Source organism: Gorilla gorilla, chromosome 4 (assembly GCF_029281585.2).
Source record: "Gorilla gorilla gorilla isolate KB3781 chromosome 4, NHGRI_mGorGor1-v2.1_pri, whole genome shotgun sequence".
Classification (NCBI taxonomy): domain Eukaryota; kingdom Metazoa; phylum Chordata; class Mammalia; order Primates; family Hominidae; genus Gorilla; species Gorilla gorilla.
The window spans coordinates 85,519,208-85,542,491 of record NC_073228.2 but is presented as its reverse complement, the minus strand read 5'-3'; the positions used below and the strand labels follow the sequence as shown (position 1 = coordinate 85,542,491).

At 35.7% G+C, this 23,284-nt stretch overlaps 1 protein-coding gene across 14 annotated transcripts in view; it reads left to right on the top strand.

Moving 5' to 3' along the window:
• SSBP2 (single stranded DNA binding protein 2) overlaps nucleotides 1-23,284 on the top strand; it is a 326,082-nt gene that overhangs the window by 292,866 nt on the left and 9,932 nt on the right. For all 14 annotated transcript variants that reach the window (XM_063706649.1, XM_063706652.1, XM_063706650.1 and 11 more), the window contains 5 exons: nucleotides 4,937-4,972; nucleotides 6,838-6,892; nucleotides 11,044-11,114; nucleotides 13,119-13,197; nucleotides 16,269-16,297. In XM_063706649.1, the coding sequence (XP_063562719.1) occupies nucleotides 4,937-4,972; nucleotides 6,838-6,892; nucleotides 11,044-11,114; nucleotides 13,119-13,197; nucleotides 16,269-16,297 (270 nt within the window). The remainder of the gene's footprint in view (nucleotides 1-4,936; nucleotides 4,973-6,837; nucleotides 6,893-11,043; nucleotides 11,115-13,118; nucleotides 13,198-16,268; nucleotides 16,298-23,284) is intronic.

Sequence of the window (23,284 nt, the reverse complement as noted above, 5' to 3'; positions counted from 1 at the left end):
CTAAAAATACAAAAAATTAGCCAGGCGAGGTGGCGGGCGCCTGTAGTCCCAGCTACTCGGGAGGCTGAGGCAAGAGAATGGCGTGAACCCGGGGGGTGGAGCCTGCAGTGAGCCGAGATCACGCCCCTGCACTCCAGCCTGGGCGACGGCAAGACTCCGTCTCAAAAAAAAAACAGAATAAACCCAGTTTAGATATTTCCTAATCACTGCATCTGCTACCTCCTTCTTAAAAATCTAGCTTGCTTGACTTTTTATATTTTTCCTGATTTTCATCCAGTCACATATCCACCATTCTTTCTCTATCTCTTTTTTTTGGTGGGGTGGGGGGACAGGGTCTCACTCTGTTGCCCAGGCTGGAGTGCAGTGGTGCAAGTGGTGCAGTCTCAGCTCACTGCAACCTCCACCTCCTGTGCTCAAGCAATCCTCCCACCTCAGCCTCCTGAGTACCTGGGACTAGAGGCACATGCCACCATGCTTGGCTAATTTTTTTTTGTTTTTTGTAGAGACAAGGTTTTGCCATATTGCCCAGGCTCGTCTCAAACTCCTGGGCTCAAACAGTCCTCCCACCTCAGCCTCCTGAGTACCTGGGACTAGAGGCACATGCCACCATGCTTGGCTAATTTTTTTTTGTTTTTTGTAGAGACAAGGTTTTGCCATATTGCCCAGGTTCGTCTCAAACTCCTGGGCTCAAGCAGTCCTCCCACCTCAGCCTCCCAAAGTGCTGGGATTACACGTGTGAGCTGCCATGCCTGGTCTCCACCCATTCTTAATTGGCAATGTTTTCTAATTACATTTCTTGGCTGCTTTTTTTTTTTTTTTTTTTCATTTTAATGCTACCATGTTGTTTCAACTACCAAAAATCTAGTTTAATCCTAGATCAAGTATCTTGTCCAGCACAAAGTAGAAATTTATTCAGTTGAAGTTGTATCCTTAGTCCTGGTCTCTGATACATTCTAGACCTGCATTTCTAAAAGTTTGTTTATCATATCTACCTCAGTGTCTTCTGGTACCTTCAAATCCAATAATCAGACATTTCCCCAAACCTGCCCCTCTTCCTGAATTCCCTATGTATAAATGAGTAGCAGCATCATCTACCCAGTCACCAAGTTGAAAACCTAGGAATTATCTTAACTTCTTCCTTTCTTTGTCTGCCACACCCAGTTCGTCACCAAGCTCTGCCAAGTACTTTGTGAAATGACCCTCAAATTCTCCTACTCTTGCTTATCTTCATCAGCACTGCCTATCACTCTTTATCATCTCTTGCCTGGATTTTTTTCCAGTCGTCTTCTAACTTGTATTCATATTCCATGATGCCTCTAGACTTATTTCTCTAAAACATAAATTTAGGGCTAGGTGTGGTGGGTCATGCCTGTAATCCCAGCACTTCAGGAAGCTGAGTCAGGAGGATAGCTTGAGGCCAAGAGTTTGAGACCAGCTTGGAGAAAAAAGTGAGGCTCTGTCTGTACAAAATATTTAAAAATAAAAAAGGATTTTAAAAACATACATTTGAACATGTCTCTATAAAACCCATGACTCCTTATTTCCTACAACATAAATTCATTCATAGTCTGACTGTGCAGCCTCACCCTTTACCACAACCCCCTATAAACCCCACACTATAGCAGCTATATAACATAGCATAGCATTTCCCAAATAAACCATGATTTCTTTTCTTTCTTTGTTTTTTATAGCAGTTCTTCTCTTTGTCTTTCTGATGGGCATCTACTCTCTGTAAGTCCCAGCTGTCCAGCTCAAATATATCTTCTGTACTCACATGGTACTTCTACCTATATTGTTATATTTTATGTCCTTCACACTACTGGTCCTAGGGCTAGGAGCCCAAATGCTGATTTTTAATAAAGACATCAAAGACTATGAAGTAGAAACAGCATAAGCCAAAAATAAAGAGCTTGACAGGGCAAAAAATTGAAAGAAATTGAACAACTAGTTGAGATAACATTTGTAAAAGTATTTTTAAATGTTTATTTTATTTAACTGTTTGAAGGAATCATGAAGAAGGAGAAATTAAAAGTATAAAAGGAGGCCAGGCACAGTGGCTCACGCCTGTAAATCCCAACACTTTGGGAGGCCAAGGCGGGTGGATCACCTGAGGTCAGGGGTTCGAGACCCGCCTGGCCAACATGGTGAAACCCCGTCTCTACTGAAAATACAAAAATTAGCCAGGCGTGATAGCAGGCACCTGTAATCCCAACTACTTGGGAGGCTGAGGCAGGACAATCGCTTGAACCCAGGAGGCAGAGGTTACAGTGAGCCTAGATCATGCCACTGCACTCCAGCCTGGGCAACAAGAGCGAAACTCCATCTCAAAAAATAAATAAATAGAATACAATAAATAAATAATATAAAAAGAGCAAGGACTTAAGAATGAGATAGTTGGGAAAAGCTACCTTTGGAAATAAAGTTTTTTTTTTCCTATCTGGGATATACATGAAAATTTAAATCTATAAATAATAGAATGTTGAGCTGAAAATGAAGGTATAGTAAGAGCACGATAGCTTCAATGTATGACAGGAAGACGAAATATTTACTCAGGATGGTGTAATCATCATGAGTGCCAGCTCACAAGAGTCCATTGTTAAATATTCAGGAATTTCATGAGCTGTTTGTTAAACCACTGTTAGCTTAAAATCTGCCATGTGGGAATATTTACACCACAGTAACTGGCAAATACTATAAATCAGGGCTTTTTTTCCCCCATGAAGTTTACTGGGTTTACTGACACATTACCAGTAAGCTTCAAGGCTTTCATAAAGGCTGAGCCAAAAATGCTTCCAGATATTTGTTAAGATGAGGTAGAAGTTGGAGAGCATGATTACATTTTGGATCTTGTCAACCTTGTTTTGTGTTTCTCTCCAGGAAATCTGTGCATTAAAACAGAAAGGTTGGCTGGCTAGAGGGTGATCAAAGAAATGGAAATTAACAAAGTAGACTTTATGATAACGAATTTAAGACATTGGAGAGAGGAATAAAATGTTGACAGTGCCATGAAGGAGAGGCAGAGGCAATTTAGTTATAAACTAATAGAGAAATAATGTACTAAGTAAACATGGTGGAATTGTGATGCAAGAAAACCCTGGTTGGAATATAGAGTAATTTTTGTAAGTGTCATGAGGAATAAGAAAGATGTCAGGCAAGGGAGTTAGTTGTTCAGTAAAGAGTTCTAGGATATGACCATACTCATAAATGGAGGAGAGGGCAGTATATTGTAAAGTAAAGCAAGGCGGTGAACTGCAAATTCCAAAGATCTAAAGGCTAATTAGATTGTATCTTAAAGTTGCTTAAGAATGATGATAGGCAATATAGAGTGACAGAAGAACATGAGCCAAGTGCTAAAGACAGAGAGAGATGAAATTGGTCCTAGGAGCCGATAGATAAATTGGTGGTTTGGAAAGGGCAGACTCACATTTAAATAAAGAGAAGTAGGCCCAGCACAGCAGCTCACGCCTATAATCCTGACACTTTGGGAGGTCAAGACAGGTGGATCGCTTGGCTCAGGAGTTTGAGACCAGCGTGGGCAACATAGAAAAACTCCATCTCTACAAAAAATTAAAAATTAGCCAGTGGAGCATACCTTAGTCCCAGCTACTTGTGGGGCCAAGGTAGGATTGCTTGAGCCCAGGAGGTCGAGACTGCAGTGAGCCTTGTTTGTCCCATTGCACTCCAGCCTGGGTGACAAAAAAAGACCTTGTCCCCTCCAAGAAAATGAGAAGCAGAGGATGGATGGTAGGTAGATCATGAACTGAAAGGGACCCAAGAGAGCAAAGTTGTATTCATTCACTAAATGAAGTAAATGTTTGCTGCCATAAAAAAATCTCGGTACTCAGCAGAATTAATTCTAACCCCTACTGATGCTGGGCATTCTAGCAGTGGCCATCTGCAGTGCTGAATTACTCATAGGCAGACCAAGCAGAGCCTCGGGACATGTGTTGTGTGCTTAAGGCAAAGCAAGAACACCAAATAAGGAGAAAAGCTTTTCAAATAACTTAATATTAAATATTTCCAAAAAAAACAAATATTTATCAAGAGGAAATCATAACTTGGTTGTACTTCCTTATACTTACTTTATGGTTTCATATTATTTTTGTGTTTAATTATATGGCAGGTATTGGGATAGATGGTTTAGAATAGTACAAGCACTCGTCTTTTCACTACTGTAAAGGTCCTATTCTGGCCCTGGCTGTCTGACTTCAAGTAGAGAGTAGTCTATTGGTGTTCTTCAGAATAAGACAAAAATATCTCTTATGGATGTACAGCATCTTAATACAAGTTAGCTAGTAAGCTTGTGTGAAAAAAGAAAATATTTGGATTTAACTTTCCCTATTAATATACATACTCGAGGGCTTACTTTTAAACATAGGTTTTCTGGTTTTTCATTTCTTAAATTATCACAGCAATGTCGTATTAATACCTTCTAATCTCTAGAAAAGAGCTTGGTGAAGAGCTTGATTTGAAGAGAAAAAGGGAGTTTGTTACCCATATCTGATCCTCACAAATTAATAGTCTTTGGAGACTCGTATTAACAAACTTTTTTGGCATAGCTTAGAAATTGTATGTGTAAATACTACTAATTTGAAAAATTCTGGTTTCCCATTTTTAGATACACAAATATATATATTTCTACTTACAGAATAAGTAATTAGTATCATGCAATATGCACAACTTACCTGAAACCAATATATCTTAAAGCAGTTATTCTGTCTAAAATCCTCTTGACTAAAATCTGCCTTCTTTTGTGTAAATCCAAGTTATTATTATTCAGTTTTCCAGTACTTAAACAGATATAAATTTTTTATCCTTTACTATGCTTTGTGATACATTTTAAAACTTGACAAAAAATCATGAAATAAATTCATTTTAGGTCAGTGTCCATATTGCTACATGAATCAAAAATTTTTTTGTCCTATTCGTGTTCCAGATACCATACTCCTCAGCATCTCCTGGGAATTATGTAGTAAGTACATTTGGGTTTGTTTGCTTATAAGAATTGATGTTACATTTTATTTGGGCAATGAAACAGTTGTCCAGATGTTAAGAAGAGCCCCTGTGTATTGGCCAAGAAGTGAACATCTTGAGTTGTTTCATCTGCCAACCTCAGTACATGTGTTGATGTTCATTAGTGAAACAGTTATCAATCTGGCCAGAATTGCCCTGAGTACTGTGTTTTACTTCAGCATATGTTTCTGAAAACCAGTACAATACACTCTGTCCAATCATGAAGAGAGTAATCCCCAGTTACACAGTAATATGCTTGAATTTGCGGTTCTCCAGGAGAATAATCTACACCCCAGTCCAACCCTATGCACCACACATAGCGTCTAAGAAGACATTAAACTTTCTCCCAATCACAAATGAATTAGATGGCAGAATAATGACTAATAATTTAGAGGAATCATTTCATTTTTTAGTTGTTCTTTGAAATTGAGAACACTTATTTTTATCATTATTACTATTTAGTACACATTAGAATTTTCCAAAAATTCATGTCAATGTGAAGTCAAATTAATAAGTTTTATATGACCTCCTGAGCTTACAAGTGACCTTTTAATCATCATCATCACATTATGATCCTAGCTACATCTCAAAGTCAACATAGAGGAAAATACGTTACACCATTTAGAGGGAAACACCTAACAGAGAAACAAGGATAAAATGGTAACAAGGGAAATCTTTCCCACAGAAATGTTCAGAGGTGGTGGCTAGCTGGAGGGGAAAAAAAGAGCGCATAAGAAGAAAATCAGTGAGCATTTCACTCTCCATGGAAATAGTATTTTATTAACATAGTGAAAAGCACACACTGCTTTGGACCTGTGAACTTAGTTCAGTGTTCATGTAAGCTATAAAACTAAGCAAGTCTTTCTTTGCATTTTCTATGAAATAAAAATGAAAGTAAGAAAATTTATGTAAAACCTATTTTTTCTTAAAGCCACTAATGAATAATGCTGATATATCATTTTATGAAATTATAGACATTTATTTGAAATAAATTTTAAGTTGTGCAAATACAGATATTGTTTGAAATAATTGACAGGTCTATAGCCATACCACCCTGAATGTACCCGATCTCATCTGAAATAATTGGCAGGCTGTATCTGTACATTCAGAATGAAGTTAAAATTTTGCCAATTAAAAGTTAATTTGATTGCTGTACATAGAGCATCTGAGAAAGCCTACAACCCATTGCCTGAATTATCTATTTTGGTTATCTGAAATTATTGAATTAATTTTAGAATTACCTAATCGCCATTTCAGTTTGATTGTGTAGCTACAGCCTCAATAACCCACAGCATTAGTCAACTTTGCCTCTCATTTCTAATTGATGTGATAGTGGAAGGTACAGTGCTCCAGAAACGTTGCAATTGATGCTGACAGAAGAAAGAAATGACATCAGTGCATTTTTAAAAAATATGAATCAATAAGCAGATATCTTCATTTTTAAAGATATTCTCTAAGCGAATATCATTTTAGCTTTCTATAAAAACTAAAAATACATATGAATTATTTCTGTTTTATGGATTTGTAAAGGCCCTGTTGAATGATTTCTGCTTAACCTCATTATAACTGATATGATTAAGTAATGAATAATGAATTAATGTTACAGGCTCATTGTTTTTGGAAATTTGTCAAAACAGTCTCAACATATTTAAGCTAAATTATGTTTTGTAGAATATTGAAATGATTGTGCATTCAAAGAAAATAAATTAGAGAAAATATATTTCTGCTCCTATTTTCAAATTGGATTATTATAGATATAAGTCTAACTTCTGTTTTTTCTTATGCAATGCCTTATTTTTACTGAAATTTTGTATAATTATTTAGGGTCCTCCAGGAGGTGGAGGGCCACCAGGAACACCCATCATGCCTAGTCCAGCAGGTATTGTAATCAAACTAGCCACATGGGCATTTGATTATTAGAATAAAATCACAGAATATAGAAATTATTCATGAAATAAAGTTAGTAGTATTCATGTTCTCACGATAGTTAAAGGAGTAGAGGCAGCATGGTAGGAAGAAATATAGTGTTCTTAAATAAGTATTATCCAGTTAAGCATTTAGAAAATTCCTATGGTGTGGGTATCAGATTTAATTAGGATGAACACTGTTGATCTATATGAATTGCCCAAAAATGTGTCTAAATTAAAGATTTATTGAGACTGATAAAACTAACCAAATCTTCTACAATTTAGAAAATTTCTGAATAAATAAAATATTAAATACATGGATTCATTAGGTTTAAAATGCCAAATCAGACTCATCACATCTATTATCTTACTAAGATGAATGAAGGATGAAGACGTACTTACAGTATTATTTACCCTACATGTCTATAAGTATTTATTAGTCAGCTAATAAATTCACTATGTAATAATAAAAGTTTTTTATCTTCTAAACTAAAACATACTTCAATGTTTTCATAATCCTTTTATATAATTACTTTAAATAGTTTTATCATTTATTTTTGAGACTTTCACACAGACTATTAAATGTGTCTTGGGGTTGTTAACAGTGGAAGACTAAATTGGCACACCCTTCTTAGAAAATGCTATGATAAAATGTGTCAAGAGCCATGAAAAGGTTCATACCATGTGACTCTATACTTCTAATACTAGAAATGACAGAGATACTACCCAAGATTTATGTAGAAGGATGCTCATTTGTTATACTCAAGAGTAAAACAGTAGACACAAACTCATGCCTAATTCAATTTTAGTGGAATTAGTAAATTAATGTTTAAGGTATAGGTTGGAATATAATAGAGCCATTATAATTATTATCAAAGAATGTGTAATGACATGGAAAAATAAAATCTCATGATTCAATGCAATATAATCACAGTTTCATTTGAAACCGTAACACAAATCTACAAAGTAGAAAACAAAGAAATAGGCTAAAACTCTATCAGTTATTACTTTGGGATGATTAAGTAGATGGGAAATTTTAATAATTATAAAGTATTTTTTATTATGATGTTTTACTGTTAAACTCATATGTTTTTAACTGGCTTGTTGAAATTAAGATAGAAGCTTGAAATTCAGTATCATTGATCATACCAATAAAAATTTTTAATTTTGAGCACTTTCAATTTAGAAAAATCATAAACTTGATAATTAATACAAAATTTTACTTTGCTTCACTAACTCCTTGGATATTTAATGGTCTGTGTCCTGAAGACATCTTCATTGAAAATGATACAATTCATCGAAGATAGAATTATATCAACTGATCATCTTGCCCATATTTATGTTCTTATATGGTGGTTAATGTTTAATTTATGAAGGTAGCATGTGAATAATAAATGCTTCACTGCAAGACTAAAAAAAAGTTTTTGGAGCAACACTGAACATTGCAGGCAATAAGTAATCTTCCTTTCAAACCAGAAATTGCCACAAGTACATCTTCCTAGTCTTTTTGCATACTCTTTTATGTGTTCATCCTGTGTCACAGTCACTCCTCTAATACTCAGCCAGCACCCCACCCACAAGAAAGGAGGTCCCAGGAGATCCAGTTTATTGTAAAGTTTTTCTGTACATAGAAAGAAGTCAGACATTTTCCAGTAAATACATATATATATATATATATATATATATATATATATTTTTTTTTTTTTTTTTTTTTTTTTCTTCTTCTTTGCTGAGACAGAGTCTCTGTCGCCCAGGCTGGAGTGCAGTGGCACAATCTCAGTTCGCTGCAACCTCAGCCTCCTGGATTCAAGCAATTCTCCTGCTGCAGCCTCCCGAGTAGCTGGGATTACAGGAGTGTGCCACCATGCCCGGCTAATTTTTGTATTTTTAGTAGAGACGGGGTTTCACCATGTTGGCCAGGCTGGTCTGGAACTCCTAACCTCAAGTGATTCACCTGCCTCGGCCTCCCAAAGTGCTGGGATTACAGGTGTGAGCCACCTCGCCCGGCCATAAATACCAATCTTATCCCTCTCAAATTTTTTCTGTAGCAGATGAAATTATATTATTGATTAGTCTTTAAAATGATAAATTTCTTTTCTTTGTGCACATTTAAAATATGTAGCCCATCTTCCTTTCACCAAGAGTAAGGCCAATACAGTTGAAAAACCATTTGAAGATTTCCTATGTTTAAAAAGCAATCCAAGATTTTTTAAAGTTAATCTTGTGTGTGATTGAGTTTATTCCAACAGTTAAATCTAAGTTAGCAGTACTTATTGTCTTTAGTACACAAGATGAGTAAGACACGGTCCTTTCCTTCTCTCCATGAGCTTATTATATCCTAGTTGGAAGCAGGAGGAAAGAATAAAGCAGTAAAATCTTCCTATAATGGAAGGCAGAACTCAGTGGGAGGGGAGCACTCATGCACTTGGAACTGCCAGGAAAAAACCTCATGGAAGACATAACATTTGAGATAGCCCTTCGATAGTGAGTAGAATTTCAGTGCATAGAGATTGAGAAGGTGTTTGGAGGAAGAAAGAACAAAATCATGGAGGCAGAAAGGCTGGTCACAGGAAAAAGCAAGTAGCCTGGGTTGACAGGAGTATAGCATACACAAGGATGTAAAAACAGTTAAGGCCACAAAAGTAGGTTAGGACCTTCCTTAGAATAAACAAATAGGGTCAACCTGATGTAGGCACTCCAACTTTTTCAACATTATGATATATTCAAATAGATATATTCAAATAAGATACAGTATTTAGATTTATGGGTCATTGTTCACAGCCAACCAATAAATGACATGAGATCTACTCTGTAAGTAATACACACTAAAATAATAAACTTATTAATGTCTAATGAGTAATCACACAGTAAAAGGAAAAGTAATTGCCACTCTATGGTTACTGCCATGAGAAAGTAAATGATACTTACCTTCTGTCTCAAATCAGTACAAAAATTTTAAACACATCTTTTTCTCAAAATGGGCCTACTGGCGGGGCGCGGTGGCTCACGCCTGTAATCCCAGCACTTTGGGAGGCCAAGGTGGGCGGATCACAGGGTCAGGAGATCAAGACCATCCTGACTAACACAGTGAAACCCCATCTCTACTAAAAGTATAAAAAATTAGCCAGGCATGGTGGCATGCACCTGTAGTCCCAGCTACTTGGGAGGCTGAGGCAAGAGAATCGCTTGAACCCGGGAGGCTGAGGTTGCAGTGAGCCAAGATTGTGCCACTGCACTCCAACCTGGGCGATAGAGCAAGACTCTGTCTAAAAAACAAAATAAAACAAAAGAGGCCTACTACATTATATTTAAGAAAACTGTATAATGTGGAAAAATAGAAAACCATAATTTATCATTTATATTTTCTCAATGTAAAATATTTAGCCTTTCACTCTAGGTTTTATATTATAAAAATATGTATGCTCAGAGACTTAATTAGAATTAGCTAACAGACATGAAATATAAATTTTTTAAATACTGCACAATGTTACATATATTTATATGGATATGCAGTACAGATATTTTTATTATAATAAATCAAAAATAAAGTGAGTAAAAACATTTCATCAGAAGTTGTGCTGGAAGAAGCTGGCTTTTAGTTCAAACAGGAGAATTACATTATTCTAATTGTATACTCTTACTCTAATCTTTTTCTTTTGGAATTAAGCCAGGATAGTCCACCAGCTTTCACTAATAAGAGTAAAAAGACTATTTTTAAAATTTGTATATTGGAAACTTAAGGAAATAAAACTGAAAAGCGACTGAATCTGAATTTTAAGAGATATTATATATTACATATACACACATACACACACATAGAATTGCTTGAAGTAAAAAAGTATCTTTTTTAAAAAGAAAAACTTTACTATAATTTTTTAAATTTCTAATAATCCTTTTACCTGAACTATTGAAGTGATTCCTCATACCTAATTTATGACCTCAGAATGACAATTTTGGGGTCAGAAAATGACTGTGGGTATTTATTTTTAGTAATGACAATTTCAAGTGTTGCAGCTTATATAGAGAGAGGTATCTGTATGCAGACCATCTTTGATCATTACTTTGTGACGAATTGGGTATAGACTCTAAAGAAATATTTTAATTAAGTAATATTTTGTTTCAGATTCAACCAACTCTGGCGATAACATGTATACTTTAATGAATGCAGTACCTCCTGGACCTAACAGACCTAATGTAAATATGAACTTTTTTTATTTTTGGAATGTATTTGAAGACTTTCAAACTCTGAGTGCATTCCATGTCCTGAATATTGTTTAAACTTTATATTTTATTATCCAGGAGCTTATTAGATATTCAAAAAGTCAAATTCTTTTCTCTGAGCTGGGTTAAAAAAAACAGTACACATATATAACAGAGATTTTATATCAATATAATTTAAAAGTAAAACTGATCCTAATCAATTACACATTAGTTTCATCTTATTTTATTGTAAATAATTAATGATATATACTATTTGAAAATGACAGGTTATGTATAATCATTTATATTAACCTCATTTTTAGCATCACTAAGCTTTTTCATTGTGATCTTTTTTTGTCCTGATAAACTTGAAAATAAAGGAGGAAGTTGGCTATGCTTGTTTTTTTTAGAATATGAAATCTAGAGTTTAAATATGGAGCTAAAGCAGTTACTACAGGAAGAACTTGGGTGTTCTTAATAAAGCATATGGTCATGATTTTTCCACAGAAGTTCACAGGAAAACATTTTATTTATCTATAAGGCCTACATGTTTACAAAAATATTTATAACAGATTGTAGTTAATACACATATACATGTGTATATAGGGTAGCAGAAATCAAAGAAAAATCAGAAGATATATATGTTATATGTTAAACTGACCAAACATACATACCTATAGTTTTAGTGTCTTTTAAAACACTGTAGGAGCCAGATAAAAGTTCACAGGCTACTAGGCCTACCAGCACCAGTTTTTCAACCCATATCTAAACTATGCTTTTGATAAAAGCTGAATAACAGCAGTAAGTTTAAAGTCAATTTCTTTGACTTATATATGCCTTATATCAGTGAGGCATACATATTCCAAGTTGTTTACTGAACACCAGCGTACGTGCTTTTAGATACTCAATTTTACCAAGCAAAATTGGCATTCTCTTGGGGAATTTTATAAGCATGTGGTTTGTATTGCCCATGGTGATAGAAGGCCATCTTATTCCCACACAGAGGTGGTAAAGTACAGGTTTGCCTGCCAAAGGCAGTTATTTCTTCCTAAAAGCCTTCATGATTAGTCACCACCACCACTGCATCCACACACACACACCATAGTCAATATTCTGCACCATACAACATGGTAGAAATGCTTTTGGCATGGGAAATTTGAAGAGAAAGTGTTTTCAGCAGGGTGTCTTAACTGTAAGTGTAAGGTATTATGGTAACTTGTCTTCGAACTGGGCTCCATGTTTCCTTAGTCTTCTAGAGAGATGAGAGGAAGACTGAGTGGGCGGGCCATGGGTTCTCTATCACCAACCCCATCATAGCACACCTGTTTTGAACCAGACTTCTAATGTAAGATTCCACCTGAAAAGAAAGGAAAGAAAAAAAGAATTCCATTACTTTGAAAAATGTTAAGCAGAATTGCCATGGAACCTCTGAGTGTCATTGAAGTGACATGGTTGAGACTGCCAAGAAGAATTAGCTATATTCAGCCATCCCCAAGGAATGAAATGTATTTAACCTATAAGATGAAATTATTTATTATGTCCATTTAAACAAAGACAGATTGCCTACTAAGAAAAATGTTAATGTTTTCATAATGACATTGAATTATTCTTATTAATAAGCCAATACCCTTAACAGCTTCTTAAGAACCACCTTTGGTTTTCAATAGAAAATTTGTCAGTATCATAGAGGAAAATGCTTATCTTCTAATTTGCACTGGAATGTATATACTTTCTGAGTATATCTGAAGAAGAAAAATTTGGAGATGAATGATGATTAAGCTAAACATCTATATGTGGAACATAGAGAAAACAATATGAGAGAGGTGAACAGTCTAGTTAGAGAATCCACAAGGCTGAAAAACATCAAGTAAAAGATCTCCATAGCTTGAAAGTAAAAATAAGTTGTGGCAGTGTCTTGTAATGTTAAATATATTGTAAAATTGAGATAAGCCATTGTTTTCAGTATGATTACAGTGATTTTCTTCATTTTTAAAATAGTTTCCAATGGGCCCTGGGTCAGATGGTCCCATGGGTGGATTAGGAGGAATGGAGTCACATCACATGAATGGCTCTTTAGGTAAGGCTTTTCAATTTGATGTTTAGAATAAATTCATAACAAAACCTTAATTCTACCTAGTGCATATTACAGTTTCCAAAGTTCTTCCATAGCCAGCTACTCATTTTTAAATACTTCAACTTTTACCTCATACAGATAGTTTAATTGACATTTTATTGTTTATAACTGTAGATCACTTGAAGATCAGAAGTGTGAGAATTGTTCTAGTTCATATTCACAGTTATTTACTTTAACCTATAGAAATCTCATGTCTTACCATAAAAGGAGACATTGCTGCTGTGGGCACGTGTCATGCTTGCCCAACCCAGAAGGCTGCAGTATTCTTGCAGCTGTTTGTTGTTGTTGTTATTGTTGTTGTTGTTGTTTTGTCTCTAGAGTTCTGTGGACACAGTCTCAGAAGAATCTCAGTTCTCTCCAAGAATTTCTTAATTTTGTTTTTGGATTTTTATGTTTGCCTCCTTTTTAACATAAAATTGTTAATCATATTCTGGATAATTTGAATGATTCTCTTTTAAGAGAACACTGCCTACATTGTCTTCATGATAAAGACCATTTCAAGTGACTGATGGTTGAAAACATACTTTATAGGCCAGGTGCCATGGCTCACATTTGTAATCCCAGCACTTTGGGAGGCCGAGGCAGGCAGATCACGAGGTCAGGAGATCGAGACCATCCTGGCTAACATGGTGAAACCCCATCTCTACTAAAAATACAAAAAATTAGCCAGGCGCGGTAGTGGGTGCCTGTAGTCCCAGCTACTCGGGAGGCTGAGGCAGGAGAATCACTTGAACCCGGGAGGCGGAGCTTGCAGTGAGCCGAGATCGCGCCACTGCACTCTGGCCTGGGTGACAGAGCAAGACTCCATCTCAAAAAAAAAAAAAAAAAAACTAGCTGGGCAGGGTGCCGGGCGCCTGTAATCCCAGTTACTCAAAAGGCTAAGGCAGAGAATCGTTTGAACCCAGGAGTCAGAGGTTGCAGTGAGCCGAGATTGCTCCATTGCACTCCAGCCTGGGTGACAAGAGCAAAACTCCATCTCAAAAAAAAAAAAAGAAAAAGAAAACATACTTTATAAGTGATGCCTTCTTACCATATGAAGCTAAATAACTGCAAGGCGAATGAAAATTTTAACAATAGTGAGAAATACAGACAAGTGTTGCAAAATGGACTAGGTCATACCACATACTATAGTTACATTTGTTTTGCATTCACATAGGTTAAATGCAAAACAAAAAAACACTTTTTATGTTCGTATATGTTTAAGTAACATGACCATAAACTAATTTAAAAGTTGACAATGGGGATGGGAGTTATGATTTTTTTTTTCTTTTGGAAAGGGTTCATCTTTTACTTAAGTTGGAAAAAATATGTTCATGAGTAATTTAGGTTATATATAAGATTTCGCTTCCCGACCTAAGGTCAGGAAATGCCTCCCTCTGATACTTGGAAAATCTTTCAATAACCAAATTATTTGCAGTACACTAAGAGACTTTTGAGCTTTTAAGAATTCATACTTATTTTGCCTAGATTGCAAAGTCTTGATTTGCACTGTCCAATTGCATTAGCCACTAGCCATGTGTGACTATTTAATTTTAAATTAAGTAAATTTTAAAATTCAGTTCTTCAGTTGCACTGCCACATGTCAGGTACACAGCAGCCACTTGTAGCTAATGACTACCTTAATGAACATCACAGAGAAACATTTCCATCATTGCACAAAATTCTATTGGACAGCACCATTCTTGAATTTTATTTTCCAATTTATTGTAAAATAATTCACTTTGCAATATTGTTATTTGTAGAACCATTCACAAAAAGATGATATTTGGTAAATAGTTAAAAGGCTCTCATTATCTTAGTCACCAGAATAGAATTTTCAGAAGATTTTTACCTATGCTTGGCAACTGGCTCATTGCTTTCTATAATGAACATTACTGTACATATTATATATATATGTATATATGATTGCATATATGCATTCGGTATTTAATAATTTATTATGCCTATTTATTTACAACTTATATTAATAAGCCCTAGCTTTATTTGTAATGTTGACTGAATGCTATGCTACTAAAATGTTATATTATTTTTATGCTAGGAAAATTAATTGTCAGAAGTTAAATTGTTTAAAATAAAGTTAATATTGTGGCAAAGATCTGATTATTGTTCTGTTACCTAATGTATGATTCTGTTTCTTTTTTTTTTTTTTGAGACAATCTCACTCTGTCACCTACACTGGAGTGCAGTGATGTGATCTCGGCTCACTGCAACCTCTGCCTCCCAGGTTCAAGTGAATTTCCCGCCTCAGCCTCCCGAGTAGCTAGGACTACAGGGGCCTGCCATCACGCCCGGCTAATTTTTGTATTTTTAGTAGAGGTGGGATTTCACCGTGTTTGGCCAGGCTGGTCTCGAACTCTGGACCTCAAATGATCCACCCACCTTGGCCTCCCAAAGTGCTAGGATTACAGGCGTGAGCCACTGCACCCAGTCTCTATATGGATTGTTTATTTCTTCCAAGGATCAAAATAAAAATATAATATTTAAAGACATTTTTAGTTTTGAAGAATTGTCATGAATATTCATTGCTATCAACTTTTTAATATTAATACTTAGCTTTTGGTTATGATAGTAAATTATGGTTTAAAATATTGTCAAACATTGTCACAAGTGTTCATTTTATATTTTATCAGATTTACAGCATCATTTTCAAAAAATATATGTAGATATCTCTATATATGTTATATATACATTTTTAAATTTTTAATTGGGTAGGGTATATAAAATGGTCTTTCTAAAATTTCACATTTAGGAATCTATGATAACAACAGTTTTCTTCATGCTTCCATAAAAAAAAAACGATTGGGAACTAAGGATAGAACTCCTTGCATTTTCCATCAGATGGTACTGATTCACTATACTGTATAAAAGAAGAGGAATTTTTTCAGATTTAAAAACTCAGGAGCTATATGCTGGAAAATACATATAGTATACTTCACTTATTTAAATTAAAGGAGTGTTTAATTTATAAATGAAATCTTACCTAATAAAGGCTTTCTTTTTATATTTTGTTTCAGGCTCAGGAGATATGGACAGTATTTCCAAGGTGAGTGCTGTGTATTCTGTGTTGTTTTTAATCAGAATTTTATTTAACATGGAACTCATTAAAATTATTAGAGTAAATTTACGAGTTTTGTTCTTGAACAAGAGTTTGAAAGTAGAAGACCAGGTATAATTAATTGGAAGTTAAGAATATTAATGCGTATTATCTGTGGGAAAGGGTAAAATAAGTCTTTTAAGAATGTTCCTAAATATGCTAAGATTCATTAATAGGACATACTGTACATTATTAGTTGACACCCAAGTAATGACAAATTTAATCGCATTAAGATGTTACTTATTTGTAAAGCAAACTTACAGAATTTAGATAATCTTTTGAAAATGTAAAGATGTCTAAAGAAATGTGAGGAGAGATAAATTTGAAAAAGTGGTTATTATATATCATAAAGGCATTGCATTTACATATCCAATTCATCTTGCAAATCTTCATTAGGAAATGCTGATTTCCACAATAATTATTCTAGTCCCCAAAATAGAGTAAGAAAGTGATTAGAGGAAAATTATATTAGTACGAGCAGGAAAGTTAGCCTTCCATTAGTATGTGTTTGCATTTTCCCTCTTTCAATAGTTTGAGTATCTAAAATGAATCCTTTACTAAAATGCCTTATATTTTTGAAGAATAGTACCTAAATACTATTTAGGTCATGATGAATTTAAAATAGTTCTCAGTGAATCAAATATATTTAGAATTACTGATGAGAACTAATTATTTGCTACCACCAGAATGATTCTCTTAGAAGTCTGCTCTATATCAATAGAGAAATTCATTAAGGGATGACTTTTTGAAATTCTATTTCTAATTTATATTTATGTATAATAATGTAAAATTCCTGCTGCCAAGAAAAATAAAATAAGATTGATTGAGCTAAAAATCATTTTAAATTAAGACTTCAAGTTCTAAAAAATATTTAATTGGAATTCTGGCATTATAACTCTACTGCCTGGCTGCTTTGCCTCACAAGCTCCACATGTATTTTGGATGTCTATGTTTAGAAACAATCATGTTTACAAAAAATCAGAAAGGTCTTTTTTTTTCTAAAAATAGATAAATATTTATAATGAGTACTAGCTACCTCTGTGAGAAATGGTATTTATGAGGCCTGTTTTCAAAACAAAATTCCCTATGTAACTTTATTAGAGCCTTCTCTCTGGGCCTTTGCAAGTCAAATTACCATGATTGTGTTGGCTCTCAGATACCTCTTTTTTTTTTTTTTTTTTTTTTTTTTTTGATGGAGTCTTGCTCTGTTGCCCATGCTAGAGTGCAGTGGTGCAATCTCAGCTCACTGCAACCTCCCCTTCCCGGGTTCAAGCAATTCTCCTATCTCAGCCTCCTGAGTAGCTGGGACTAAAGGCTCATACCACGAAGCCTTGCTAATTTTCGTATTTTTAGTAGAGATGGGGTTTCACCATATTGGTCAGGCTGGTCTCGAACTCCTGACCCCATGTGATCTACCCGTCTCGGCCTCCCAAAGTGCTGGGATTACAGGCGTGACCCACTGCACCCAGCATCTCAGGTATTTCTAACAATTTAATTAGCCAAATTGTGCTTTGTGGTCACCAGTGAAATTTCTGATGCCATATTTGAGAAGCATATTCTTGTATCTACAGATGGATTCTTAATTACAGAAAAGTAGGATCATCAAGATAGTTTTAGGCCATCTTCCTAAAATTTTTACTAACTACCTAAAACCTTTTACATAAGATAGATATAAACAAAATTCTGTATGGGAAAGTACTTTATAATTTATAAAAGTTTAAAATTTTTAAAAAGTCACAGTAATTAATTAAATGCCATCTTCTAATCTGCCCTCATATCAGATCGGTTGCTATTCCTTCTGTGCTTACTTTCCCATGCCTGTTTTCGGATACAAGTTTTTCCACCATACCATGCCCACTCTTCATAACATTCTCTTGCCTAATGATGCATTGCTTGTGCTCTAAGCAGTAACTGACCATCCAGTGTGTACTTGTGTGTGCTGGGTATTGCCTTCTGCAGTATGGGGACATAGAAAAGTCTTCTTAACAACAAACACGATTTCTGTCCTCAAGTGGTTTATTCTTAGGCAGGAGTTCCTTCATTCAGTAAATGTTGACGCCTACTGAGGCATTATGCTGGGCTCTAAAAATCCAAAGATAAACAAGATATGTTCTCTGCCCTCAAGAAGCTCAGTTTAACGAGGAGATCAAACAAATTGGATAAATAAAAATTTTCACAAAGCAAAGTTAATATGCATTTAAATTACATAAGATTTATCCCCCTAGTAATAAACATGCCACTTAACAATGTACTAGAATTGACTAGTTAAATCTGCCTTCAAATGAGTTCCTACGCATCTCATTTCTACACCACCTCTGCTCCAGGTTCATTGGCTCTGGGCTCTAAGCTGGCCGACCCCTGGGTGATAGTACCATTAGTGCCTGTTGCACCATAGTCACTTTTTCTCTTAAGAGCATCAGTAGCATCATGCACATTGTATACCCCCTGCCCCAGATTCTTTCTCTCTCTGCCTCTTTCCACTCCCAGACTAATTTTTTCAGTCTTTGACTCCGAGGTGTACACAGTCACAGTCACTAATTCGCTTTTCCCACATTTCTTCCTTTTCCAACACATGTTCAGCTATCTCAAGAAGCTTTCTTCTTCCTTTTGTTTTCCTGGAATCATTCATTATCATTCATTTCCATCCTGTTTTTTTCTAGTAATTTTGTTTGTGAATCAAAAGACAGCCTTGACCATTATCACTTACTTTTTTGTGTCTTTTTTTTTTTTTTTTTTTTGAGTCAAGAGTTTCGCTCTTGTTGCCCAGGCTGGAGTGCAATGGTGCCATCTCCTCGGCTCACCGCAACCTCCGCCTCCCGGGTTCAAACGATTCTCCTGCCTCAGCCTGCCAAGTAGCTGGGATTACAGGCATGTGCCTGTAGAGACGGAGTTTCTCCATGTTGGTCAGGCTGGTCTGGAACTCCTGACCTCAGGTGATCCATCCACCTCGGCCTCTCAAAGTGCTGGGATTACAGGCATGTGCCTGTAGAGACGGAGTTTCTCCATGTTGGTCAGGCTGGTCTGGAACTCCTGACCTCAGGTGATCCATCCACCTCGGCCTCTCAAAGTGCTGGGATTACAGGCATGTGCCTGTAGAGACGGAGTTTCTCCATGTTGGTCAGGCTGGTCTGGAACTCCTGACCTCAGGTGATCCATCCACCTCGGCCTCTCAAAGTGCTGGGATTACAGGTGTGAGCCACTGCGCCCGGCCATCACCTGGTAATTTTCAAAGTCCCTCTTAGGTCTCTAGCCACAGCTCTATAGTTCTCCAGTTAAATCTGTATTTTGTCAAGCACCAGTATCACATATTTAAAAAAAAAAAAATTTACTCCATTTTAAATGTTGTGTATAAGTACTACTTCAATTGTTTTTCTACTTTTTATTGCATAGATACTCTATTTTATCCATTTTATATGTAAGATAAATAAAGAGTACTGAATTGAGAATCAGAAAGCCTGATGCTACTATAGTACTTACAAGTTGCAGGGACACGTTACTTAATCTCTCATAGGCATAGTTTGCTTAGCTGTAACATAAAGATTTTAGTTCATTCCCTGCCTACTTCATAAAATTGTTGAGAATCGAGTGTGAACATATGTTAAGGGCTATGAAGTGCTATACAGACACTAAATATCTTTCTTCTCATTAGCTATACAATCTTTTGTGGACAAGGCCAGGAACTCACACTATCAATTGCACTTTGATGGCACTGTTTCAGTAAGCAAAATGAATTCAAAGCTTCCAATGAAGTTTCAAAATTATTTCTTGCTCAGTTGAGCATTACCTAGTAAAACTCATGTGCCTCTTTCTCAGAATGCAGAATTTATATTTGATTTAGAAAGCTTTTGAAGATGATATATGAAATTCCTTTCAGCCCTTTAATAACTGAGGGGTCACCCATTTAATCAATGAAACAAAAATCCTTTTCCTTGGAGTTGGAGTTGAGGATAGAGAGAAGTATATGGTTTGTTTTCTTTCTTTCTTTTTTTTTTTTTATTTGACTCAGAGTCTCGCTCTGTCGCCCAGGCTGGAGTACAGTAGCACAATCTTGGCTCGCTGCAACCTCTACCTCCCAGGTTCAAGCAATTCTCCTGCCTCAGCCTCCCGAGTAGCTGGAATTACAGGCACACACCACCATACCCGGCTAATTTTTGTATTTTTAGTAGAGACAGGGGTTTCACCAGGCTGGCCAGGCTAGTCTCAAACTCCTGACATCGTGATCCGCCTGGCTGTGCCTTCCAAAGTGCTGGGATTACAGGCATGAGCCACCGCGCCTGGCCAGTTTGTTTTCTTAGAAGAAAAGCAGCTAAGGAAATTCTGCAGTTCGTATTAACGTATCTCACATTTATATTTCTGAGTTTGAAAAACACATGTATGTGAGAAGACAAGCTCTGATCATATCATGTTTAATAAATTACCAAGAAAGTATTTTCAACCTGAACCATTCTGACCCCAAGAATTTTGGCTCCAGTTAGAGATCCTACACCGTTCACAAGGGAGCTGGTAGATGACTAGAGATCTGCACCATCATCTCATGTGTGCTGACCTGAGTTCTAGCTCATTTGTACCCACTGGGAGAATGACTGACAGTTTGTTCTTTGAGGGAGCTAGCAGAGTCAAAACAACACTCTAGAAAACTCACTATTGGCAGCCTGTGAGAAAGCAATTCAAAATCCACTACTTAGAATAATGTCATTATTATTTTATTCTAATTATAGGCAGAGCCACAGTTTCTATAAATGTTCACTTTTTTAATTTGAAAATGGAAAAATTTTAAATTTTAAAAAGTTTTAAAAGGTTTGAAACAATTTTTGAGGATGGGAGAAGGGATAATAACTTACTAATTAAGAGAAGATATGAGCTGGGCACAGTGGTCCACACGTGTAATCCCAGCACTTTGGGAGGCCAAGTGAGGAGGATTGCTTGAGTCCAGGAATTCATGACCAGCCTGAGCAACATAGTGAGATCTCGTCTCTGCAGAACATTTTAAAAATTAGCCAGTTGTGGTAGCACACATCTGTAGTCCTAGCTACCCAGGAGGCTTAGGCAGAAGCATCACTTGAGCCCAAGAGTCCAAGGCTGCAGTAAGCTGTGATCTCACCACTGTATTCCAGCCTAGGTGACAGAGACCATGTCTCAAAAAAAAAAAAAAGAGAAGAAGATATGAAATACCTGCTAGAAGAAATCAGACCAGCAAGTCCAACAGGGTTAAACATGGCAGCCAGAGGAAATTGTGTTTGTGGTGTATTATGTGTGTGTGCATATATGTGTGTGTGTATATATATATGTTTATAAATATTCATGTATGACATCATAGCTTAAGAGAATTTCCAACTTGAAGAAATAAGTGAGAATGTAATAAAATTTCTTGAAGTTGGTATCAGTATAATCCTAACCATATTTTTTCAAGCAAAACTCTTAAAGTAGGGAATAAAGTACACATTCATTGAAATAACTGTAACCGATGGGCCTAATGTATCTAAAAGTAATCTTGTACTCTTTTGTGCTGAAGCAAGTAGAGTGCCTTTTTGACCAACCTAAGTCCTTTTTATACATCATATTCTTGCCTTATTGATGAAACCTACTGGACATAATACACAAATACAGCTACAGTTAAATGAAGCATACACACAATTCATTGCCACCTACCCTCCTTACCTGTTCTGGGATGGTTTTTGGTACCGCTATCTTAGCTGTCCCTCAGATGCCAATATTGAATATGCCCTTTAGCCCATATCATCATGTCACTCAGCGATTACGGACAGCACAATTTTCTTAAGATTTCCCATTGAGGAGCTTCTGTTGTTTTCCAATTTTGCAGAGATTACTCTAGTTAAAAACAAACCAAAAAAACCCAATTGTCCTATCACTTCAGGCTTTTCAAATATGGTCCAGTAGGCTGAATAGGAATAGGTTTCAGAGATCTGATTTTATCTCAGTTTTGTATGTTGAATGTATCCTTTCAATCTTCCTGTTAGTATCCTTAAATACCCGTCCCCACCACACATACACACACACAGAAGAGTATAATGCTGAGCCACCATACTATGAAGAGGTTGCATGTAAAACAGAAATAATAACATTGGAAGTATTTTGTGTGTATTTAAACATTAGCAATGCAATGTTACTTTCAAATTGTAAGTATTTAAAAATCAATACTTTGAGTTAGGAATCAGGTTTGAAGTTAGCCAGACTTTAGAATTATAAATCAAGAAATGATATATGGCAAATGTGCAGCAAAGATTTAAAGCACCCTGAGTCTGAGATACGCTGCTTCTCTCATGGTACCTTATATACCACAGGGGGTATGAATGTTACACAAGAATAAGAGGGTTCATTTTACTCTTTTGTTTGACTGTGTAAAATATGCAGCTTCCAACTGCATCCTTGAATTTTCTTATATATGTGTGTATATATTAGATTGTATTTTATTCTAGTATCACCAATTTCTCCATTATATATAAAGTGACATAAATCCAAAAGAATTTTTAAATTATGAGTAAATCTTACAATATTTTTTATAAATTCAGTTTCCTTTTTGAGCTAAGTCAGCATTATCATTCCTGTTTTCAAGGTACAGTTTATTTAACCTAATAACTTTAATAATTAATGAATTCTAAAATAATGCAGTTAGTTAAATTTTACTTAATTTTTTTCCCAGGAAATCGAGATATTCAGATTCATTTCAAAGTATAGTTGCTTTTCTATATACTTGGGTAACTAACATTTTCAGAGAAAAATTTATCAAAAAAATAGAATCCTCTTTATGCTATTAAAGTATATTTCCCAAGTCCTTGGGGTTTCTTGGCACAGAGAGCTCCAATGGACTTCAGAGGATCCTTGTTCTCAGATCCTCCCTGCGGGGTGCACAGCAAGACAAGACACAGTGTATTTCTACCAGCTCATCTATCTGTCTCTGCTTTATATTTTAACCAT